Source organism: Petaurus breviceps, unplaced genomic scaffold (genome assembly GCF_028583685.1).
Source record: "Petaurus breviceps papuanus isolate PSGF00001 unplaced genomic scaffold, PetGlider_PUasm1.0 189, whole genome shotgun sequence".
Classification (NCBI taxonomy): Eukaryota; Metazoa; Chordata; class Mammalia; order Diprotodontia; family Petauridae; genus Petaurus; species Petaurus breviceps.
The window spans coordinates 29,797,387-29,821,083 of NW_027185809.1; the positions used below are offsets into that span (position 1 = coordinate 29,797,387).

The 23,697-nt window shown below is 39.5% G+C and overlaps 1 protein-coding gene across 6 annotated transcripts in view; it reads left to right on the plus strand.

Moving 5' to 3' along the window:
• Positions 1–1,246: 1,246 nt before the first annotated feature.
• Positions 1,247–23,697, plus strand: part of DNAL1 (dynein axonemal light chain 1) — a 65,454-nt gene continuing 43,003 nt past the window's right edge. For 2 of the 6 annotated variants that reach the window (XM_069092140.1, XM_069092141.1), the window contains exons 1-5: positions 1,252–1,375; positions 7,153–7,191; positions 11,525–11,634; positions 15,082–15,137; positions 19,039–19,094. In XM_069092140.1, the coding sequence (XP_068948241.1) occupies positions 1,373–1,375; positions 7,153–7,191; positions 11,525–11,634; positions 15,082–15,137; positions 19,039–19,094 (264 nt within the window). In that variant the 5' untranslated portion in view covers positions 1,252–1,372. Of the gene's footprint in view, positions 1,376–1,517; positions 1,758–7,152; positions 7,192–11,524; positions 11,635–15,081; positions 15,138–19,038; positions 19,095–23,697 lie in introns of those variants that run through there. The other 4 variants (XM_069092139.1, XM_069092144.1, XM_069092143.1 and 1 more) reach the window with 4 other exon arrangements.

Sequence of the window (23,697 nt, forward strand, 5' to 3'; positions counted from 1 at the left end):
TGTTCCCCAACTCTGTTCCATCTCCAGCCACCCTTTGTTTGCACAAACTGTCCCACCATGCTTCAAATGCTGTCCTTCCTCAGCTCTCCCTCTTACAACACCTATCCTCTCTGAAGGTTCAACTCAGGTGACACTGTTAACAAAAATCGTTTTCCCAATCTCTAGTTCAGGGCTTTTTCTAGAGGTGGGGAACTGGTGGCCTCGAAGCCATATGTGGTCTTCTAGGTCCTTGGGTGCAGCCTCCTGACTGAGTCCAAATTTCACAGAACAAATCCTTTTATTAAGGAGATTTGTTCTGTGAAGTTTGGATTCAGTCAAAGGGTTGCCCTTGGGGACCCTTGTGTCCTGGACCCCTTTGTCCCTCTGGTCATGCCTGTGGACCCCTTTTCAGAATGATGTTTTTAAATACATAAAATATATAGAAACCAAAGTTTAGTGAACATAATGATGTGATTTTCCCCTCATCAAGTTTGTGGACTCCCCGAAATCAGAATAACCTGACCTGGGCCCATCTTGTACTCCAGCTCACTAGGCCCCCTAGCCCAGTATGATGTGAGCTGAATTAGCCAAGGCACTGCAGCGACAAACTGGAAAATGTCATTGCCTGATGCGGGTTGTATACTTTGTATATATTTATTGTGTATGTATTCTGTCCCTGGCCCCTCCCCCCCCCTTTGTGCGCGCGCACGCACACTCTCTGCCTCTGCATATTTTTATATTTCTTGACAAATACTTTTGTTTTGGGGGGGAGGTATTCTTTTGGATGAACTTGGCTAAATGAATTTTCAGTCTCTTATGAGGAGCAAATGCCTCAAGGAGCAGCAGCAGCAGCAGCATTCTTCTCCATCTGCTAATGCCGTGTAGCAACCCCGGGCAGAAACAGAGAAAGAAAATTATGCCGCTCTCAGCCTAGCCCAGAAACCACTCACTGGTCTTGGCTGCGGCCAGCTCGGCCTCCACAACCAGAGAGACCCTCCCTCCCCCCCCCCCCTCCTTCCCCCCTCACTCCTCCCCCCTCTCCCTCCCCACCGCGCACCAACACCCTCTCTCACACACCCCCACCCCACACCCCGCCCCCCCCCCCCCCCCCCCCCCCCCTCCTCCTTCCTCCCCCCCCTTCCTTCCTTCCTCCCTCCCCCCTCCTCCTTCCCCCCTCCTCCCTCCTCCTCCCCCTTGCAGTCCGGAGCGGAAGGATTCTGCCGACCCTATTAGTCATCCCACAATGCCTCTCGACGTACGCGCGCGACCGAGACTAAGGTGGTGCTGCGGCACGCGCGCGCGCGCGCTTGTTTGTACCTCCTGGCAGTGCGCATGCGCTCAGGCCCAAGCTGGGTCCTAGCAACCGCTGCCGTGACTGTAGCAACGGAGCGAGATGGTGAGTAACCTCTAGGCTTCGGGGAGGCTAACCTTGAGTTGGGGGGGCCTGAGGGCGGGGGCGGAGAAGCAGTGGGGAGGAGCGTGGCAGGACACTTTCTTCCAGGAAGGAGTCCCGGACGAAAGGGAGGAGGAGGGTCTGCGGGGGAGAGGGGCCTGGGGCGGATGGCTGCGGCTTGGGCTGGGGGCCGTGGGAGCCCGAGGGACGGGGCGTGCTCGGGCTGTGACTGGAGCAACAGGGACTGTACACTCGCTATCTCTGAGGAGCGGTGCGGATCATCCGTGGGCGGCAATGCTGCAAACCCGACTCTGCTAGCCGCCTGCATCTCTGCAGCTTTGCTAAACTCTGATTTGCCTAGTAACTGGCAAGTGACTGTCTAAAGGTAAATACCGAGCTCCAGCGAGCCATTGTCCCGTTTACTTACTGCCGTGAAAACTCAAACCCGTTTCTCCAAAGGGACTAGGTGTTGATTGGTTGGGAGTCTTGCTTCCAGACTCTTCTGGCCAAAGAGAAAATGTAGGACAGAGTGATCATCCTTCAGGACAGTTATTTATGAAGAGTAGACATGGCTAGTTATCTTCTTGGAATTCCAGTGCTCGAACAGACAGCAGTTGTGCCAAGGGGGTAAAGGGGTGTTTGGGTAGGAATGGGAGGGTAGCCCACAGCAAAAAGAGTGATGACTGCTCTACTTTCCGTAAATGATCCTTCCTCTTCCTTATGTGGTCAGACCTAAGAACTAAAAAGATTCTGGAGTTGAGTTCTAAAATTCAGCCAAAAAAAAAAAAAATCTGGCCTTAAGTAGTTCCTCAGGTGTGAGTCATGGTTAATGAACAGGTTCAAGTATGCCTTTTGAACTAGTAGACAGACTGAGAGAGGAATCAGTGACTTCATACTACTTCTCTGTTTACTGAACAGAGAATCCAATAAAATTTTAGATAGTCTGAAACCCCCTAGAGGTTCCCAGGAAGCAGAACTGTAGAAGACAACCAGCTACTGGTTTTACAGCAAGTAAAACCAGAAAATGAATAGCTGAGAAGCACCTTGGCTTTGCAGGTAGAGTACTGGCTGGATCTCCAAGGCCTGGATTCAAAGGCCTTGTGTGACCCTGGGCAAATCTAACTTTGATTGCCTCCAGACAATTTTCTAAGACTGTAAGTTGCAGAGGAAATAAATGTTAACCTACATTGGTAGAGGGAGTTTCAGGTGTGCTGGTAAATGTTTAACAACCAGCTTCTCCTCCCCTATAAAAAATTATAACTGTATCAATATTTTCTCCAACACTTTTCAGTCTAGACAATCTACAAAACAATAAACAAGCCCCAAATTGTAGTTTGTGGATTTCCAAGGTATAAATACACGACGCAGTAAAAATTTTAAAATAATCTCTGAGAGCAATTCAATCTGGCTCCAATACATGCCTGCCACTGAAAATATGACATTTGACTCTTTCTAAAAAGTTGGAACTGATTTCACACCCAAGCAGCTAGGTGGCCCAGTGGATAGAGTGCCCTGAAGTCTGGAGGGCTTGAGTTCAAATTTGACCTCAGACACTTATTAACCATGTGACCCATGTCCAAGTTACATCACCCGGGTTTGTCTCAGTTTCCTCATCTGTAAAATGAGCTGGAGAAGGAAATGGTAAACCACTCCTGTATCTTTCCCAAGAAAACCCCATGTCACGAAGAGTCATACATGACTAAATAACAACCAGCACATCCAGATACCCTATATCAATGAAATGCCAAATCCAATCCCATTCCATCAGTGCAATCCCCTGATTGGAGGTGATAAAATACATGAATTATGGGTTTGTGGGGAAAGTACCAATAATGCTGTACAGCTTTCTCTTGTTGTATTCTTTGTGAGTTTTTCTCTTTAAGGTGTAGGTAAAACTTGATTCACAGAAGCTGAGGAATATTTTCAGTCTTTTATTTGGTAGATATTTCTCTGGTCAGTTTTTGGGGGACAGTGACATGATATTAAAACAATGAAAAATTCTTTTCTATCCTTTTTGAAGGTAGCAATTCCATGTTCATCTCATTTACAGTTAGAATGATACATATTTTGACTTAAAAATGAAACAGAGTTTAACAATTCATTCAACAAATGTTGATTGAGCCCCTAATGTGTAAGGTATTAGGAGGATGCACTGCAAAATTATGAATTGTTTGATGAAGTAACTTTATATGGGAAAAATAAGAAAATTAAAGAAACTTTGTTCAAAACTTAAAAACAACATCAGTGTTGAGATAAACTTACCCAAATAAAGTTTTGATTTTATTTTTAAGTATCAAATTATTACTGCAAAGAGTTTTCACTTGGAAGACAAAACTTGCATCTACTTAAGTACAAACATAAAAGTTACTTAACATTTGTACACAATACTGATTGAATTAAACTAAAAGTGTTTATCTTAGTAATAGTGACATGACTTTTGGGACTCCTATATCAAATTTGCACCAACAATAGCTTCAAGTTAATTTCAAATTCCCCTATCCTCTCTAACTTCCTACTCCACCTCTCAAGCAACATGTGATTTTAGAGTTGAAAGGAACTTTAGATACCACCTAGTCACTCTTCCTCATTTTATAGATGATTTCACATACTATGTGCTAGATACTATGCTTATTAGGCCCTTGGGATACAAAGACAGTCCCTGTCCTGAAGCAGCTTACATTCTATCAGGGGACATAATATATATATATATATATATGTATATACACATATGTATATATACACATATATATACACATATGTATACACATATGTATATACACACAATATATACAGAATAAATACAAAGTAAATGGTGCCTTGTTTTGTACCCTATGATGAATCATGGTGCTTATGGTTTTTTAGCTATGTGCCCTATTTTCCTACAAAACCATAAGCTAGACTAAATACAAAGTAGGCCTTTAATAAATATTGAATTGAAGTCTAGTCTAGGAAGGTTTTTCTTTATTCTTTTGAGGCAGACACTATCATTTTATTTAGGTTACTTGGTAGATATTTCTGTGGTGAAATCTTAGGAATTGAAGACATTGTGGTAACAACTCATTTGTGTCAGAGGAAAGACTTTACCCCCGGAGCAATCTAAAGGAATGCCTGGGGCAAATTCAAAAATGGTTGACCAGACCAAAGAACAGTCATTGTTGATTACTAATATGAGAGGGAACAGGGTGTGGTTGACAGTATGCTGTTCCTGGAGTTAGTAAATCTTGCTTTTCTGAGCCTTAGCTTGTTTCTTCATTTGTAAAATGAGAATACCACCTGTACTGTTTGCCTCACAGGAGTGTTGTGAGATCCAAATGAGATGCTATATAAAGTGCTTTGATATATAAATGTAACTTATCATTCTCATTAATAAGAGTCAGGATGTAGGATTTTGACTGGAGGAGAGTCAGCTTTAGAGTCAGACTGACCTGGGTTCAAGACTGTCTACTTTTACATCCTGGCTGGATGACCACAGGCAAATTATTTAACCTTTCTTCGAGCAAGGAAACTCTCGAAGATAGTAAACCATGGATGAGTTGCTGCACCAGTGGAGGCATTTCCTACACCAGTGAAATAACAGAAAAATTTGGGCCCCCACAAACTACAGATCAATTCAATTAGAAATATTGAGGTCAGAGTTGGGAGAGGTGGGTCAGATTTGAAAGAATTCAACTTAGACCTCTTTAGCCAATGGGAGTTTTATTGACACAAAAGCATACGGTTCTGAGATTTAGCAAGGAGCTAAACAAAGGTGCTGGTATAGGAGACATTCATTAAGTGCCTATAATGTATAAAGCTCACTGCTTAGAGGGAGGTTTTAGCAGGTGGGGTCTGCCATTGGCCCTTTGGTGGTTAACATTTTTATCAGTGCCTTGGATGGAGGCATAGATGGCACACTTAACAATAATAAGATAGGAGCCAATGAGATGCAATAGAATGGGAATAACGTAAAGCCCTGTACTTGGGTTCAAAATCAACTTTACAAGTAGAGGATAAGGGAGGTATACCTAGCAACAATTTGTGTGGAAAAGGTGTAAAAATCCAAGTGTATCACACACTCAGTATTAGTCAACAGTGTGAAAACTAGTTCACTCTGAGGCTGCTTTAAAGAGAGAAATAGTGTTTGGACCAGGGAAGATGATCGTCCCATTGTACTCTGCCCTGGTCTCACAACAACTGGAGTATTGTGTACCACATTTTAGGAAGTACATGTGATAAGCTATATCCTGAAGGGGCCACCAGGACGGTGAGGGACTTAGGGATACTTAGCCTGGGTTAAAAAGTAGACTTGGGGAAGACATGGTAGCTGCCTTCAAATATTTTAAGAATTGTCATGTAGAAAATGGATTCGACTTACTCTGCTTGACCCAAGAGAGCTGCACTAGGAATAATAAATGAAAGTTTCAGAGAGGCAGATTTCAGCTAGGAGTAAACAAAAAAAATTTCTAACAGAGCTGTCTAAAAGTAGGTTGAAGGTCTTCAGGTGTAAAGTTGATAACTACTTGTTGGGTATATCAGAGGGAATTTCTGTTAAGATATGTGTTGATTAGATGACTTCTCTGGACCCTTATAACTCAGATTCTATGCTATAATGTTATTACATAAAATTAGCTCTTCGTATATACTGACACTATGATAAAAGTTTAGGTTAGTGCTGATTTAGGATCCTTTGGAGTAATATAAATTGTATAATTATCTCCTGTTGACTTTGGGGAAGTCCAGGTCATATATAATAGTCACTTAATTGAAAAGAATGATTTAAAATATTGCTTTAAAATTATGTGTATATGGGTGCTACATAGGAAAAATAGTTCATTTAGCATTTTTGATAGGCAGATTGCCCACATAATCAAATAAATGATTCAAAACATTTATTAAATACCCATATTGTGTAATATATCTAATGTTTTAAAATTTAAAATATTTTTTTGTCTGGCTTCATTTTCTCAATGTTCACCTTCAGGATACAGAGAATGGAGGGAGTGTAAAATTTTAGAGCTGGTCTATTTAAAAACTGGGGCAGCTAGGTGGCACACTAAATAGAGTGCTGGGCCTGCAGCCAGGAAATCTCATCCTTTTGAGTTCAAATTTGGCTTCAGAAGCTTACTAGCTGTGTGACTCTGGGTAAGTCACTTAACCTTGTTTGCCTCAGTTTCTTATCTGTTGAAATTAACTGGAAAAGGAAATGGTAAACCACTCCAGTATCTTTGCCAAGAAAACCCTAAATAAGATCACAAAGAGTCAGAAATAACTGAAACAACTGAAAAGCAACCATTTAAAAACATCTCATTTTTTAAAATCAGTGGCTAGCCACCATTTTTTTAAGGTTAAGTAATGTAAATAGCTAACCTTTCATTTTAGGGGTTTGTTCTTAAAATAAATTTAAATAAAAACCAGACTAATGTAAATCTATACCTGCACTGCCATATGTAAGATGTTTCTTAAACATGGTATTCAGCAGTTTATTCTTCTTTGGAAACTATATAGGAGTAGAATTTTTGTGTATGATGGTAGCCCTGAAATCACAATTATTATTTTTTTGCAACAACTTTAAGCTAAGCACCCCTGATTTTTCTATAGAAAATGCAAATACCAAGCAAAAAAAAAAAACTAGGAAAAAGAAAATGCAAATACCTTACTTTCAATGTATAATACTAAAAAAGTTAATATTTTAATGGGATAAAAGATTGATTTTAATTAATTTTAAAAATTATATCATAAATTAGGTAAAAACAAAGAAGATACCAATAAAGGCACCTTACTTTAAATTTGTTTTTTTTTAGGCAAAAGCAACAACAATTAAAGAAGCCCTAGCCAGATGGGTAAGTATATGAGTCTTTTAAAAATTATATAAAGCATATTTTTGACTACTAGAAATTTGGAACCATAAATTAACTTTTAAGAATATAATTATTTGACTATCCCAATTATATCTAATCAATAATCTTCATTCAATAAGCATCCATTCAATAATCAATGAATTTCTAGAAAAAGCTATCAGTACTCATTGTCTCTATTTTTTCACACTCCCCACCCCTCATTCACATCTCAGCTCTTAATATCTGGTTTATAATCCTTCCTCTCAAATGAAATTACTCTCACCAAGTCTACCAGTGATCTGTCAAATCCCTTGAACTTTCCTTGGTCTTTATCTTTCTTGACCTTTCTGCAGCTTTTCACACTAAGGATAACTATGTCCTCCTGTATACTTTCTCCTTTTTGTATTTTTGTGACATTACTTGATTCTTAGCTTTTTTTTTTTTTTTAAAGCAATCGGGGTTAAGTAACTTGCTCAAGGTTACAAGGCCAGGTGTTTCTGGGTGGGTGCTAAGTGTCTGAGCCCGGATTCGATCCCCAGGTCATCCCGACACTGGAGCCAGTGCTCTTACGCGAGTAAGTGCTACCTGGCCGCCCCGATTCTTAGCTTTTTTCCCTGGATCATTATCCATTTTCTAACCCTGGTATTTGGATATACCTTAGAGCTTTTTCCTAGGCCATCATTTCTCACCATAGACTCCCTCTTAGTGAATTCATTAACTAACATAGGTTCAGTTGTCATCTCTAAATAGGTGACTTACAGATCTCTTTATCCAGCCCTTATCTGTCTATCAACCTCCAGTCCCACACTACCAAATGCCTGCTGGACATATGTATCAATCAAGATAACCCATCAGCATCTCAAACTCAACATGTCCAAAACAGAATTAATTATTTCTACCCCATAAGCCACTTCTTTATTTCCTAACTTCTTTATTTCTGATAAGGGTAGCACTATCCAGTCACCAAGATGCTTTCCTTTCCTTCACCCTTTTATCCATTCAGTTACCAATTCTTATCAATTCTATCTTCACACCAACTCTTATAGCCTTGTATTCATTGTTTTTCCTGAATTGTAGGTCTTGGGGAAGACAGATTATACTGAATTAAATGTAATAACACAGTATTTCAATTCTTGTTTACTTTCTACAGCTCTTTACTAGTTTTACTAATTTATTTAGTTACTTTTTATTCAGTTCTGTTTGGTTGCTATTCAGGGAAAATTCTGCATTAAAAGGTTCTGATTAGTTATAATACCAGTATATAAGTTATAATATTTCCAAGTATCTACTCCCTGAGGTTTTGGTAAAGGAAGGCACTTTGAATACTTTGTTATTTAAATTGGACTTCTGGCCAAGATGGCTGCCTGAACAGTTGTGGGAAACCCAGCTCCCATGCCCCTATTCCAGCAAAAACTTAAAAATAGCATCAGATTGAATAATAATCAAGAAATGTAGAGAATGAACATTAAGCAAAGGAACCTTGGTATTTTAATACAAAGAAGTAAACAAATGACAGGGAAAAAAAATCATAACTGTAATCCAACACTGAAAAGGTACATTCTATTTTTCCAAAGAAAACAGTTTTAATAAAGGGGGAACTAGTAAGGTATTTAAAAGAAAATACAGAATTGACACATACTGGCTGTGTGACCACAGGAAACTCTCTAAGACTGTAATTTTCAGAGAATGTCTGCATTTGTAGAGAAAATTCTTCACTAAGAGCTTTCTGTGCCAAAGGAAATTATTGGTCTGGTTTGAAAAGAAAAAAGATACAGGTCTGTGGACTTTTTGGAAGTTCATGAACTTGAGGTGGAAAGAATGGTAGTGGACATTTGAATGAGAATAAGAAGAATATAAGTAATAGCATTGTGGGAGTATCTTACAGACCTACCATAAATTCTTTATTTTTTGCTTCAGACCAATGATTCTCTTTTCAGCTCTTGGAGAGGAAACTTCTACTAAAGAAATCTGCAACTCTTTTTGCAGTGTAGAAAATCTATACCCCCTCTTAGGTACCTGACTGACTAAGATTTAAATGTCTTTCAAAGGATCAAATAGTCCACATGTGTTGGAGATGGACTTGAACCACCAGACTTTCTTGCCTCAAGTCAGTTATCTTCACTATACCATACTGACTTTCTTGCTTTGGATCACAAAAACTGACACAGAGGCAAGATAGAAGACTTCAATTATCTAGACATCTACTGGAGATCTCTTTCTACTGAAAATACAGAGCCAGATAAATTCTTGACATGCTTTGATGATAATTTCACCTTTGAGAAGGTAGAGGAAGTCTTCTAGCTAAAATGTCAGTGTTAAAAGTTGTAGAGGAACCCAGGTCTTACATGTATACTCCATCAAAGATATTAAAAAGACACCAGGTCTAGTAATGCTCAAGATATTCAGAGAAACAACAGCGAACGCCTTCATTTAGACTTAGGACTATACAGAAAGACAGCCTGTGCACACTGTGAAAGGGTCTCCACCAGGGACACTGTTCCAAGTTTAGATCAGCAAGCTGGAAGCAGAACACTAGTGGGCATTGGCAAGATAAAGGGTATGATCATCCCTGTGTGGAGACAAGACGGAGTTGAGGAGAAGGGTAAAGAAACTGTGCAGATTGGGGAAGTGGTCAGTTAGTGTATTTAAATGAACATCAGCTTGTATTTTGAAGTCTCCTAGAATGAGAGGGATTTGGGGTGGGAAAAAAAGACTGAGCCAGGCACTGAACTCATTAAGAAAGGAAGGATAATGCTCTGGGATATTGGTCAGTAATCATTATCAGAATCTAGATTGGGTAGTAAAGTTGGGATAAATGAGCCCCAGAGGGGAAGACATTACTGGTGATGGTGGGACAGGGAGAGTCTAGAAGTAGCTGTTAGAAGATGATGTATTCTGACCCCACCCCCATCATCAGTGAGCTGAGTATGAGTGAAAGTACAACTGGATCTGCAAAGGATGGCAAGGAAAGCAGTGTCATTAGGAGGGAACCATATCTCAGTGAGTGCCAGAAGATGGAAAGAATGAGAAAAGAGGCTTAGTGTGGTTAATTATGGAGCAGACAGACCGAAGGACACATCAGAAGGGGCCAGCAGATATAGAATGGGCTAGGTGTTGGGTATTAGGTAGGGATGAGGGGGACAGAGATAGAGATGGAGATGAGGGGCTGAACTGCTAAGGTTGGCGAGTGGGTCAGTATCATGAATCTGGAAAGAACAGGAAGGATGGGAGTGTCAGCCACTGATTCCAAGCAGTGTAAAAGTGAAGACTACTGATGAAGGCAGGCAATTAAACTAGGAAACTCAAGGTCAGTGATTTGTGTTGGGCACAGGCTCCCACTGTCCTGACTGCCAGGTTTTGGGAGTTGGTTTGTCTAACACAGAAGCCCCAGGGAGTAGGACTTGTCTATTAAGGAAGCCTAGTGAGGAAGCCTCTCCCTTCCCCTATCCCCTCCTTCCCAAAACAGGTCTGACCACATTTTGCCCTGGGACTGGTCAGGAAACCTAATTAGAAGGAAGAAAATCTAAGTTTAAATCCCAGCTCTACTACTTGGATAAATCACTTAATCTCTGACTCTTAGACTCAGCTCAAAATTTAATTCACAGAGGTGTTGAGGATTAAACAAAGCAAAGTGTATCAAATATTAAAAATAAAGCACTTGGTATGTCTGGGCAGTCCATCATAAGAAGAAACTAGGATCATAAATGCAGAGCTGAAAGAAGTCTTTGAGGGCATCTAGTCCAGTCCCTTGTTACAATCAAGTGAGCACCAGAAAGGTTTAAATGACTTGCCCAAAGCGACCAGTAGGATTTTAACCTATGACTTCTGACTCCAAATCTAGCATGTACCATGTTGTTTCTCAAGCTGCTGCTCTAGCCCAGTGGTAGAGATGAGGCTTCTACTGCTTATATTTTTTTATTCCTACTTGAGATTGAACTGAATGTAGAAAAAAAGGAAGAAGAGATGCCAAAGAAAACAGCTGATATTAGAAGTCTGGAATCCTGAATGTAAGGGAAGCTTTTAGGAGGACCAGAACATCCTCCTAGGAAAGTGTTTAAAAATAGATGGAATGTAGAAGCTTTGACTATCATAGACATGAAATGTTTTTATTCTTCTTCTCCATTTGGTAGGGGTGTACCAATGAATCATCTGATTTGGTCATGTCACAGAGGTGCCTAAGATCAGTATTTAAAGAAAACATTCATTGGGAAAGCATAATAATTGGTATTAGGCTTTCTTAATTCTTTTTAGTAAAAATGGAGGGATCCTTAGAAATTATTACCCTATTTTACATAAGCACTTCCAATATTCTTCTTCCTTTCTTTTTTCATCACAGGAAGAAAAATCAGGTCAGAAGCCAGCAGAAGCCAAAGAGGTGAAACTTTATGCCCAGATTCCCCCTGTAGAGAAGATGGATGCGTCCTTGTCCATGCTTGCTAACTGCGAGTAAGTTCTGGAAAGAAAATCAATTATTTTGTCTTGCCAATTCTTTTAGAATTGTTTATTTCCTTTTCTGTCTTTTTTTAAACAACACTGTAAGAAAGATGTTTGTTTTTTCCTGCACCTTATGTATGTTTCTGTACATAATTTATCCTCAGATAGAGTAAAACATATGCAGAAACTACTACTGATTTAGGAGTTTCTAGGGTCATTAATGGAGTGATATCCAAAGGTACATTTTCTTCATTGTATCTGATTATCACCAGCATGGAGAATATGGAGGGACCAATAAAAGTGCTTCCTCACTACTACAAAATCTGTACACTACATCTCTTTCCCAGACACAGTTATGAGCCTTAAACTCTACTTAACTTGCTAAAAGCTCCATCTTCATAGCTCTTCTTTTGTGCTACATTAAAATAAATTAGAATGTATTATGTATCAATTTTATCATCATTTCAATTCCTTTCTATTTATAACTGTGACATATATAACTGTAACCCAACATTTTAACCTACAATGACTTTCACATAGAGCTTGGAGATCAGCACTGTATGGTATCTTATTATATAATACTCTTCCTGACTCTGTTACATAACATTTGTATAAAATTAGTGTAATGAGAATTGCTTTGGGGTAGAAGGAAGACTAACCTAATTCTAGAAAATTAAATGTAAAGAATCATTTCTGACCAGTTTTGGTGGGAAGGACTAGACCTGTGATTTCATTGATAGAGGGAGTTCCCATTAAGGTAAATACCTCTACCACTGCAGGTCAGTCTTTGTTCTGGAATTTATAATTTTAGAGAGGTATCAGAGGCACACAGCCAGTAGTAGTCAGAGGGACTTGAGCCTGTGTCTCCTGGACTCCAGAGATGGCTTTCTAACCACTATACCGTGTTTTCCTGACTAATTCTGATCCACATTCATGTTTAATTATTCACAAGAGCCTTTTTTTCAACTGTAATATGAGGTCATTGGGCTATATCAGCTCTAAGGTTCCATCCAGCTTTAAATTCTGTTCTCTTCCCTAAATACTGTGAATCAGCATGTTAGCATGGGTTAGGGCAAGGAACAAAGGCCTGAATTCTAGCTCTAGCTCCTCTACTGGCTCTGTGACTTTGGGCAAATGACTTAACTTCCAGGGCTCAGATTGCTCATTTGTAAAATGTGGCTAAATGACTTGTACAACAGTAACCATATTTTTTATTTCTGAAGTTCTTTAAGCATTTTTTTGAGTCTGCACAAAGAGGAGGTTTTTATGAGATTATGTACAAGAAAAGATAGCAAGTTTCTATTGTAGATCCTAAGAAGTGAGAAAGAGCTGATTTATGAGGGAGTAAAATGGCTAAATGAGGGTGGCCCATTTGGACCCATTTTATGCATTGATGCCATCCTAGATTCAAGGTGTCCTAAAAGTCATAGTGCAGTATTAAGTTTTACTGTCTTAAAGCTGCACTGAGATTTTGGGTACATCCTGCATCTAGCCACATTAACAGAGAACGAGTACACGATAAGGTGGAGGCAGCACCATCTAATGCTCAACTTAGAGTTAGAAAGACGTGGGTTTGAATTCCACCACAGACACTTGCTAGTTGTGTGACCCAGCGCAAGTCACTTAATGTTTCTGGGACTTAGTTTCCTCATTTATAAAATGTGGAGGTTCAACTTGATGTCTAAGTCATCCCTTCCATGCCATATCTCTGCTCCTATGAAGCATGAATGTTCTTCATTGAGGCAGCTGTAGTATCATGGTAAGAATGTTGGCCTAAGATTCATGAGATCTGAGTTCCAGTTCTGAGGGCTTTGAGTTTTACAGCGACTTTCTTTACCACAGTCTGATAAAGCAGGGGTGCAGGGGTTGTCATTTGAGGATACTTAGCAGAAAGATGGAGTGCCCTGAACATGGTCACACTGGTAAGGCCACTGGGCAGCTGGCATTTATGAAGGAGTTTCTATGGATGCATCCTTTGCTAAGAACCAGGGCTACAGACACAAGCAGAAAGGCAGTCACTCCCCTTGGGAAGCTTACACTCTAATGGGGAAGATAACACACAAGAAGGAGTTGAGGAAAAGGTACCCTCAGAGGAAGCATGGTATCAAAGTTGGGAAGTCAGAAGCAGAGTCAGGTGAAGAATAAGGATTGACCACCTGGGCCCTACCCCAAAATGGAGGCCCCTGGAAGGAACTCACCCATGGGAAAAGGTGGTCAGCATGGTGGAGGGATGTTCTAGGGTGAGAAGACCGCAGGAATGGAGGGATGTTCCAGGTAAAGTAACCCCAGGTGCCTAGGGAAGTAAATGGAGGAGCCAAAATTAGAACCTAGATCTCCTGGCTTCCATTTCAGGACCCTTTCCACTACACTATTTACCTCTCAACTATAAATCATCTAGTAGAACCCCTCAGCTTGCAGATGGGAAACTAGGACCCATTTGTTTCACAGAATTGTGAAGATACAGTGAGGTAATTGTAGTATTTTAAGTTTGTAACCACAAAGCACTACTTATTGTGAATTATTGTTGTTATTATGATGTATTTGGAGAACACTGTGCTATGAAGCAGCCCTCTTCAGTGTTGTTAATTGTGGTACTCAGACGTTCTCTTTTCTTAATGGTGCACATCCCATCAGAGGAGCCATCTCCAAGACAAAAATCTTTAGGGCTTTTTCACTCAGGATCAGAATCCTTGGAAATGGACTTGGAAAGGAATTGTCAGTTATCTGTCGGGCTTCATTCATGTGCCAACAGATACTTTGAGTAAGCCATCCCTTCCCAGACCTTAAGAAAATTAGTTACCAGCCATATTCATAGCACATTGAGCTGTCTACTTCTCCAGGTGACTGAGAGTTCTTTAGGTAACTAGAAAACATGAAATTACCAAGAATTTATATTTTTTAAGAATCATTTTAAAATTACTTCAAGGCAGCAAAAAAGTCAAGAATTATCCTTAAACACTGACTTTAGACTTAGTTTCTAAACTTTAATGTAGTACATATAAATGTGAGGGCAGCTAGATGATGCAGTGGATAGGGCACTGGTCCTGGAATCAGAAAGATCTGAGTTCAAATATGGCCTCAGATACTTATTAGCCTTGTGACCCTGGGCAAGTCATTTAACCCCTATTTGCATCAATTCCTCATCTGTAAAATGAGGATGCACTGGAGAAGGAAGTGGCAGGCAGCTCTAATATTTTTGCCAAGAAAACCCTACAGACATTGTCCTCGGGGCTAATTAGAGTTGGACATGATCGAATGATTGAACAACAACAATATACATGTGAATGGTTATTATTATTCTCATTATGAAGGTTTTAAGGGATTTGGATATGAGACTTTGATTTAAGTTATAGCCAAACACTAAAAGAATCATGGCATTCTTATAGTAATGAGTATTAAGGAATTTTTGCTATGACATTTTTGATGTTCCAATTAATTTAAGTTTTTATTCTCTCTAAGGAAGCTTTCGCTGTCTACAAACTGCATTGAAAAAATTGCCAATCTGAATGGTTTAAGTAAGTAATCTATCAGTTGTTTGAGTTTTCTAGCTGTTTGAAATAAGCTTTCCAAAGTTTGATGACAATTTGACAATAGTTATCTACAAATAATTGTCATATAAAAACCCACATACCTCAGATCTCAATATCATAAGAGAACTGTAGAAATAACTATTAAACAGTCTTAAATTTGACATGTCAGAAATACAGGGATTTTGTATGTTTCCTACATTCAGATGAACCAGATAGTGTTGGAGCATAGGGAAATCTGAGAAGTTCAGATGTACTATAGTGTTTACTTGATTTTGAGGAGTAATTACTAATTATTAGAGCATATAATTGAAATGGTGGGATATTCTCTTGTTTTTTGAAGACTTAGTAAGCATTTGAGACATTTCATTGCTATGCCTTGAGGAAATCACATAACTTCTGGCCCTCGGGTCTCTTACCTGTAAAATGAGGTCAAGATTTGGACTAGATGGTCTCTAAAGTCCTTTCCTGATTCTATGATCCTATGAAAATGGACATCATAATTAATTGTAAAGTTGCTTCATTATGGTACAAAAGACAGCATACTTTTTATCCTAAAATACCAGAATGTAGAACTGAAAGGGGTCTTCAGAATCATGTAGTTCAGTCCTCTCAATGCACATGATTTTTTGTTTTTAAGTTTAAAGATTGTTTGGCATCAATTTACTTGGGATAGTTTTTGATGAATGATCGATCATCCACATGCACTTTTCCAACTCCTTTCTGTACATTTGCAAGGCAGTATGTTGGGGCTAGGTCAGCATACTATGAGATTATTGGAACAGAGCGATAGTCTCTAACTAGCCCCTTGAAGAAAGAACTGAGCCTGCAACCTTGGTCCCATTAACACTATGTTCTAAATCAAGGAATTCACACTATAATGTAAACAAAAAAATTCTTTGTAGTGCTGAGTTCTAAAAAAAATAATGCTTGTTGGGGGTGGCTAGGTGGCGCAGTGAATAGAGCATCGGCCCCGGAGTCAGGAGAACCTCAGTTCAAATCTGACCTTAGACACTTAACACAAGAACTAGCCATGTGACCTTGGGCAAGTCACTTAACTCCAATTGCCCTCCAAAAAGCAAAAAAAAAAAAATCCTTTTCTGCAGCTTATGTTTTTTCCCCCCCAAAATAGTGGAATCCAAAGATACAGTGATTTGGTTTCATTTGAGAACTGCTGTGATAAGTTAGTTCATTGTCTCTAAGAGTAGCCACTTTACATGGCATCATAAAGTATTGGAAAAATTTGCAATGCCTTATATTAAAACATTTAATAATTCTTTGGTATTAATGCCTCTATGAAATGGTTTATTCCTTAACAGTAAATACTGAAGGATATTTTTAGCTTTTCGTCACTATTTTCTCATATATTTTTTCAAATATAATTTATCAAAACTTTCATTCTTGATAAGCTTATATATTAATATTAATTAAAACTCTAATTTTATTTTTCTAATATAGCACATCTATCTTTATGGAGAAACTTCTATAGGATTATAGGAACCTTTGATTCCTATAAATAATAATGATTTAACTTATATTTTTATAATACCTCATATTTATATAGGACTTAAAAAGTCAAAGTTTTTTACATAGAATAACTCACTAATTCTCATAATCAGAGCATACACACACTGAGAATTGATTATAAGGTTCCAAGGAGCAACCATATTTAAACTAAATTTTGATAATAAGAATATGGAAAATTACATAAGCTTTAATTCAAAGTAATGATGCTTATAGCTGAGGAGAGAAGATGTTCAGTGATTTGCTTATAATCCTTTTTCAACATAATTAAAAGTATAGATTTTTTAAAAGACAAAATGAAGTTATTTTATTTTTTATTGTGTATGTCTTCATGCTATGAAAGGCTTCGTAGAGTCAGTGGCAGCCTCCCTTCAGCTGTTACTTGATTGCTTTCTACAACCAATAATTGAACATCCTTATGAGGAAGCAGTTGAAAGTCAGTCATGCCTGTAGGGACTTTAGAGGTTACATGACCCAGTCCTTTAATTTTGTAATTGGGAAAGCCAAGACCTAGAGTGGGAAAGTGATTTGCCCCAAATCACATAGCTAACCAATGGCAAAGTTTGGAACTAAAATGTGAGCTCCCTTTTCCAAGTTCAGTGTTTTTTCTATTACAACAAACTCCCTTGGGTTGTTTTTTTTTTTTGCAAACTCTTGTTTAACTTAAAGCAGATTCCCTGAGTCTCCAAGATGGGGAGAACTAAGCTGTAGAGTTGGGAAATAAATTCTTGAGAAGGACAGTTTATGGAGAGAACTGTACCTAGTGACCGCAACACCTGGGACAGATGCAATTGTAAGTTTGTGAGAAATCTCAGGTTTAGTTAATCATTTTACATTTCTAAATGCACATGGTTTCTAAATGCACATGGTTTCTAAATGAACATTTTAAACCAGAGCTACAGGGGGACTTAGTGACCAGGGGTCCTTCAAATGAAAAGGTGAGAGACTTTAGAACATAAGGCCCCAAGGCAGGGCACCAGAAACATTAGAATGATCCCTCATGAAAGCAGGTCTTAGGATGCCATGGATCTGCTGCCAGAGGAGGGAACATAGAGGGTTCACATAGTCGGTAGCTTACCTGGGACATAAGAAGGTGTTTTGGCATTTGGGCACTAGGAGGATAGATAGTATTTATGCTGGGGGAAAGATAGATAATCTACCAGAGAATCCAGCCTGTCCCTCCACTGTACAATGTACATCAGTTCCCCTTCCCCTCCAGAGGAGGAGGCAGCTGAGTGGGGAAATTGGGCCCCAGAAGAGGTATACCACTGTTATGGGACCCTCCAAAGTAATGACCTGTAGTAGGTTAGGGTGGTGATGCTGCATCATTTTGGGATCCATGGCAATGCTTGAGGGGGACTATTGGTAGGAAGAAAGGGTGCTCCCCAAATTACAGTTACCTACCCATACTCTGGAACAAACTCTAGTTGCCCCACATCAATCATGATTCTGTTAGTCTTGCTATGGTCTCAGGAACACCAATATCTATCCCTACCACTTCTGAATCATTTAAGTACAAATACTCCTTTCCTTGAAGGAGTTAGGAAGCTCATGGATTCCAGCTCATGTGTGGAATGAGAAAGGAAACGTGCCATGGGCAATTATTTGGTAAGAATCCCATTTGGTCCCAGGCAAGCCAAAAGTGCAGGCATACAATAGGAACTCAATAAATAGTGATTGATTGAAGTCTACCTGGGGTTGCCAACATATTTGCCTTGTATTTGATCACAGAAACCATAATACTTTTATTTATTTGTCATTTGGTATTCTTTTTTTTGGTAATTATACTTCTGACACACTCCTTCCCTCCCCTCTCTACCCCTCTTCTCCTCACTTGCACACTAGGACCCAGATTGAGTCCTTTATTCATAGTATAAGAATCTTTCCAAACATTCATTGTATATGTGCTGAGTATATTTGTACTATCAAATGAGATTGTTATCTAACAATACTATATAAATTTTGCAAACTACAGAGTGCTATATAAATTTCTGTTATCACATTTATAACAATGTACATTATAAATAGAATAATCCATTATAAAGTTCAAATCTATTCCCCTTATTTATTATACATCTAGTCAAACTAAGGAACTTGCTGTCTCTGAATGGGGCATTTTTCCTGCCTTCGCCATACCTTTACACCTTATCTCTGCTTCTTAGGATTTCTAACTTCCATCAAGATTAGCTCTTTGAAGGTAGAGAGTTTTTTTAATCTTTGTATTGCCTTGCACCTAATAAGTGGGTTTTTTAATATTAATAAGCATGTGTATTAAGTGCCTCTTATGTGCCAGGCACTATAATGATATAATTAATGAACATTTTTTAAATTTAATAAACATAAAATCATTTTCTCTCTATTGTAGAAAACTTGCGGATCTTGTCACTGGGAAGGAATAACATAAAGAACTTGAATGGATTGGTAAGTTACCTTTCTTAACACTCTTTAAGCACGTGACTTTAGGCCTTTTTTGGTATTTGGGACTACTTCTTTCATTTAATTCTTTGTCCATCTCTTTAAAGAAGAACTTGTAAAGCATTCATTTGCTGTACAATCTGCTTTTCTGTCTAGGAACCTAATAATAATAGTAGTAATAGCTTACATTTGTTGGTGTTTAGTCATTAGTCATATTGGACTTTTCCTGACCCCATTTCTTTCACTAGCTCCTTTTACAGATGAGGAAACTGAAGCAATTAGAGTTAAGTAGCTTGTGAAAGATTATACAGCTAATAAATGTCTGAGGTTGGATTTGAACTCAGGTCCTTTAATCTTTAGACCAGGCACTCTATCCCAGCTGCCCCAGTAGCTTACATTTATTTGGTATCATGTACCAGGCATTGTACTAAGTGCATTTTACAAATATTATCTCATTTGATCCTCATAACAACCCTGGGAAGTAAGTGCTATTATTAGCCCCGTTTTACAGATGAAAAAACTGAGGCAAACAGAGGTGAAGTGACTTACCCATGGTCACACAGCTGGTAAATGTCTGAGGTCAAATTTGAACTCAGGTCTTCCTGACTCCAGACCCAGCACTGTATTTAATACAGATAAGAGAAAGAGTCATTAACTATTAGATCATAACTGAATGTAGTAGATGATCAGCTAACATTTGGAGGAATCAATTTAGCTCACATTGAGTTGCAAAGTATTTGAAGTGAGATAGCCTTATTGTAAAGCCATGTGTAGCTCCTGGAAAGGTAATGCCAGTACTGTTTTCTCCTCAATCCTTGGAATAACAAGAAGCTTGGGGTTTGATATTGTAAAGCGAAGAAATGAAGAAGAGGATTTGCTGCTAGACTTTGTGAACTTCCTGAAGGCTCTTTCAAAAGCCCAACTTTTGCCTCACACAAGCCTGGTCAGGGTGAACCTGGGAGGCAGGACCTCCTAAGACTGACCTTGGAGATCTGGGGCCCAGCAATCCTAAACTTGCACTTTACTCTTACAGAAGCAGTTACCATCACTGAATAGGAATGAAGATTGCTCGGGGTAATAGCTGAAGCTACTGCATGATATAGAACAAATAGTTATTCGGCCACAGGGTTTAGAGCTAGAAGGGGAGCCTGAGAGGTCAGATAGTCCAACCCCTTTATTTTATAGATGAGGAAATTGAGGCCCTGAAAAGTTGTGACTTCAGATTGTTTGGAGTGGACACCAGGGTGGGGTGGGAGGCAGTATGGACCTATGATTTTTTTTTTTTTAAGCAATTGGTGTTAAGTAACTTGCTCAAGGTTACACAGCCAGTTATTTCTGGGTGTGGTGCTAAGTATCAGAGCCCAGATTCGATCCCAGGTCATCCCGACTCGGGCTGGTGCTCTTACTCATTGCGCCACCTGGCCGCCTCTAAGCAATTGGGGTTAAGTAACTTGCTCAAGGTTACACGGCCAGGTGTTTCTGGGTGGGTGCTAAATGTCTGAGCCCAGATTCGATCCCAGGTCATCCCAGCTCTGGGGCCGGTGCTCTTACTCGCTGTGCTACCTAGCCTCCCCTGGACCTATGATTTCACTGGCTTTAGGGAACTTCTGGCCAGGGAATTTCTATTACTAATGCACATCAGCAACTGTTAAGTAATTTTTAGAGACAGGTAGGTGGCATAGTGAATAGAGCACTGACTGAGTCCAGATCTTGCCTCGGATCCTTATTTGTTTTCTGATCCTGGACAAGTCACTTAACCTCTCTCAATTTTACTTTCTTCATCTGTAAAATGGGGATAATAAAGGCATCTGGTTGTCAGGACCTAGTGAGACAATATATGTAACATACTTAGTGTTATTAAAGCTCTCTTTAGCTGTAATTTATAGCCATAGAGTGTTGCCTGGGCTGCCAAGAGAGGTGACTTGCCAGGCACACATGGCAGGTATTATTAATATATTAATGTTAATATAATAGATCCTATTATGTCTTTATTTATTTTGTTAAATGTTTCCCAATTGCCTTATAATGTGGTTCAGTCCTTCAGGAGTATTGCAGGATATGTGTGTATTTGACACCTCTGCTTGAGATGACTCTGTCTGTCAGCCAAGGTCACAGAGGTAATAAGTAGCAGAATTAGAAATTAACCCAGTGTTGCCTCTGCCTCAAAATCTAGTGCAGTTTCTACTATACTACATTGTCCCTGGGTTTTATTGCCATTTCTTCTCTTGCTCCTGTAAAATGTTAGTTTTCACTGTTATTAAATGCTATGAGTCTTAGATAATCAAGAACTAGGATATGATAGAAATTCTTTTTAAAAGCAATTACTGGGAGGGGCAGAGTCAAGATGGTAGATAGAAACAGACTTCCATGGGGCTCTGGCTCCCACCTCCTTCAATTCATATAAAACGTGACTCTGAACAAACTTTGGAGCTACAGAACCTACAGAGTGACACAGAGAAGCTAACTTCTTGGTGAGGACAGTCCAGCAGGCCAGCAGGAATTGGCTAGCACAGTGCTCTGGGAGCTGACCCCAGCCCCGCTTGAACTGGAGGACTTAGCCCTAGGGCAGCCTGACCAGCTGGTGGCTGGAGCGACTTCAGATCACCAGTAGCTGTGGCGGTTTCCAAAATTATCAACCCATAGATGCTAAGGACAAAGTGAGAGGTCAGTGCAGTGTGGACTTTGGGATCTGGTAGTTTGGAAGTGAGGTCAACCTTTGCCCCTGGGGTGAGAGGCTGCTGAGGCGCCACGGCCGTGCAGCCACTGCCACGTGGCAGCTTCAGCTCCTGGCCTGCAGATTGTAGGGGGACCGAGCAACCAGTCTGAGGGCTAAGCACTCTTGCTCTAACCTGCTTGGATCTGGATTGCAGTCTAGGGTGGAGGTCCTGCGGTGTGTGACCAGCTTGTGAGAGGAGGCTTCAGAGAGGGCACCTTCGGCAGCTGAGAAAACCCCAGCATTTGGAACAAAGCTCCCCAGTCTTGTGGCAGAGTCCTACTGTGGCAAAAAGCCTAAAAGTCAAGTAATTGAGTGGCAACATGAGCAGGCAAAGGAAGCAAGGCAAACAGAGCAACCCAACTTTACACTCCTATTTTGGGGACAAAAAGGATCAAAGCATGGAATAGGAGGAAGACAGTGAAGTCAGAACTCCAACACCAAAAGCTTCCAAGAAAAATACAAACTGGTTTCAGGCCATAGAGGGGCTTAAGAAGGATTTTGAAAACCAAATAAGAGAAGTGGAGGAAAAATTGGGAAGAGAATGATGCAAGAAAGTTATGAAATGAGAGTCAACAACCAGACTGAAGAAAATAACACCTTAAAAAATAGACTAACTCAAATGGTAAAAGAGGCTCAAAAAAGGCAACGAGGAGAAGAATGCCTTAAAAAGCCAAATCTGTCTGATGGAAAAAGAATCTCAAAAGCTCACTGAAGAGAATCATTCTTTCAGAATTAGACTGGAGCAAATGGAAGCTAGTGACTTTATGAGAAATCAAGATGCAGTTAAACAGATCCAAACAAATGAAAAAAATAGAAGGCAATGTGAAATATCTCATTGGTAAAACCACTGACCTGGAAAATAGATCCAGGAGAGATAATTTAAAAATTATTGGACTACCTGGAAGCCATGATCAAAAAAAGAACCTAAAAATCATCCTTCAAGAAATTCTCAAGGGAAATTGCCCTGATGTTTTAGAACCAGAGGGCAAAATAGAGGTTGAAAGAATCCACTGATCACACTGATCCTGAAAAAGATCCCAAAAAGAAAACTAGGAATATTATAGCCAGTTTCCAGAATTCCCAGATTAAGGAGAGACTATTACAATCATCCAGGAAGAAACAATTGGAGAGGCAGTGGTCAGAAGTCAGATACTTTTAAGGAGGGACAGAGAGAGAAGAATAAATGGGGGGAAATAGAATGGAGGGAAATACACAGTAATCATAACTGAAAAAATTTTATAGCAAGTTTCTCTGATAAATTTCTCATTTCTCAAATACACAGAGAACAGTCAAATTTATAAGAATACAAGTTACTAAGGGGCGCCTAGATGGTGCAGTGAATAGAGCACTGGCCCTGGATTCAGGAGGACCTGAGTTCAAATCCAGCCTTAGACACAACACAAAAACTAGCCATGTGACCTTGGGCAAGTCACTTAACCCCAGTTGCCCTCCAAAAAAAAAAAAGGCCAAGAATACAAGTTACTCCCCAACTAATAAATGGTCAAAGGATATGAACAGGCAATTTTCAGAAGAAGAAATCAAAGCTATCTATAGTTATGAAAAAAATTCTCTAATTGCTATTGATTAGAGAGGAGAGTGCAAACTAAAGCAACTCTGAGGTACTATCTCATATCTGTCAGATTAGCTAATATGACAAAAAAGGAAAATGACAGATCTTGGAGGGTGTGTAGGAAAACTGGGACACTAAAACATTGTTGATGGAGTTGTGAACTGATCCAACTATTTTGAAGAGCAATTTGGAACTCTGCCCAAAGGGCTTTAAAACTATGTTGACCCAGCAATACTACTACCGTGTTTCCCCAATAATAAGACCTATCCCGAAAATAAGCCCTCCCCTTACTGTGTAAGATTCCTCTAAAATAAGCCCTCCCC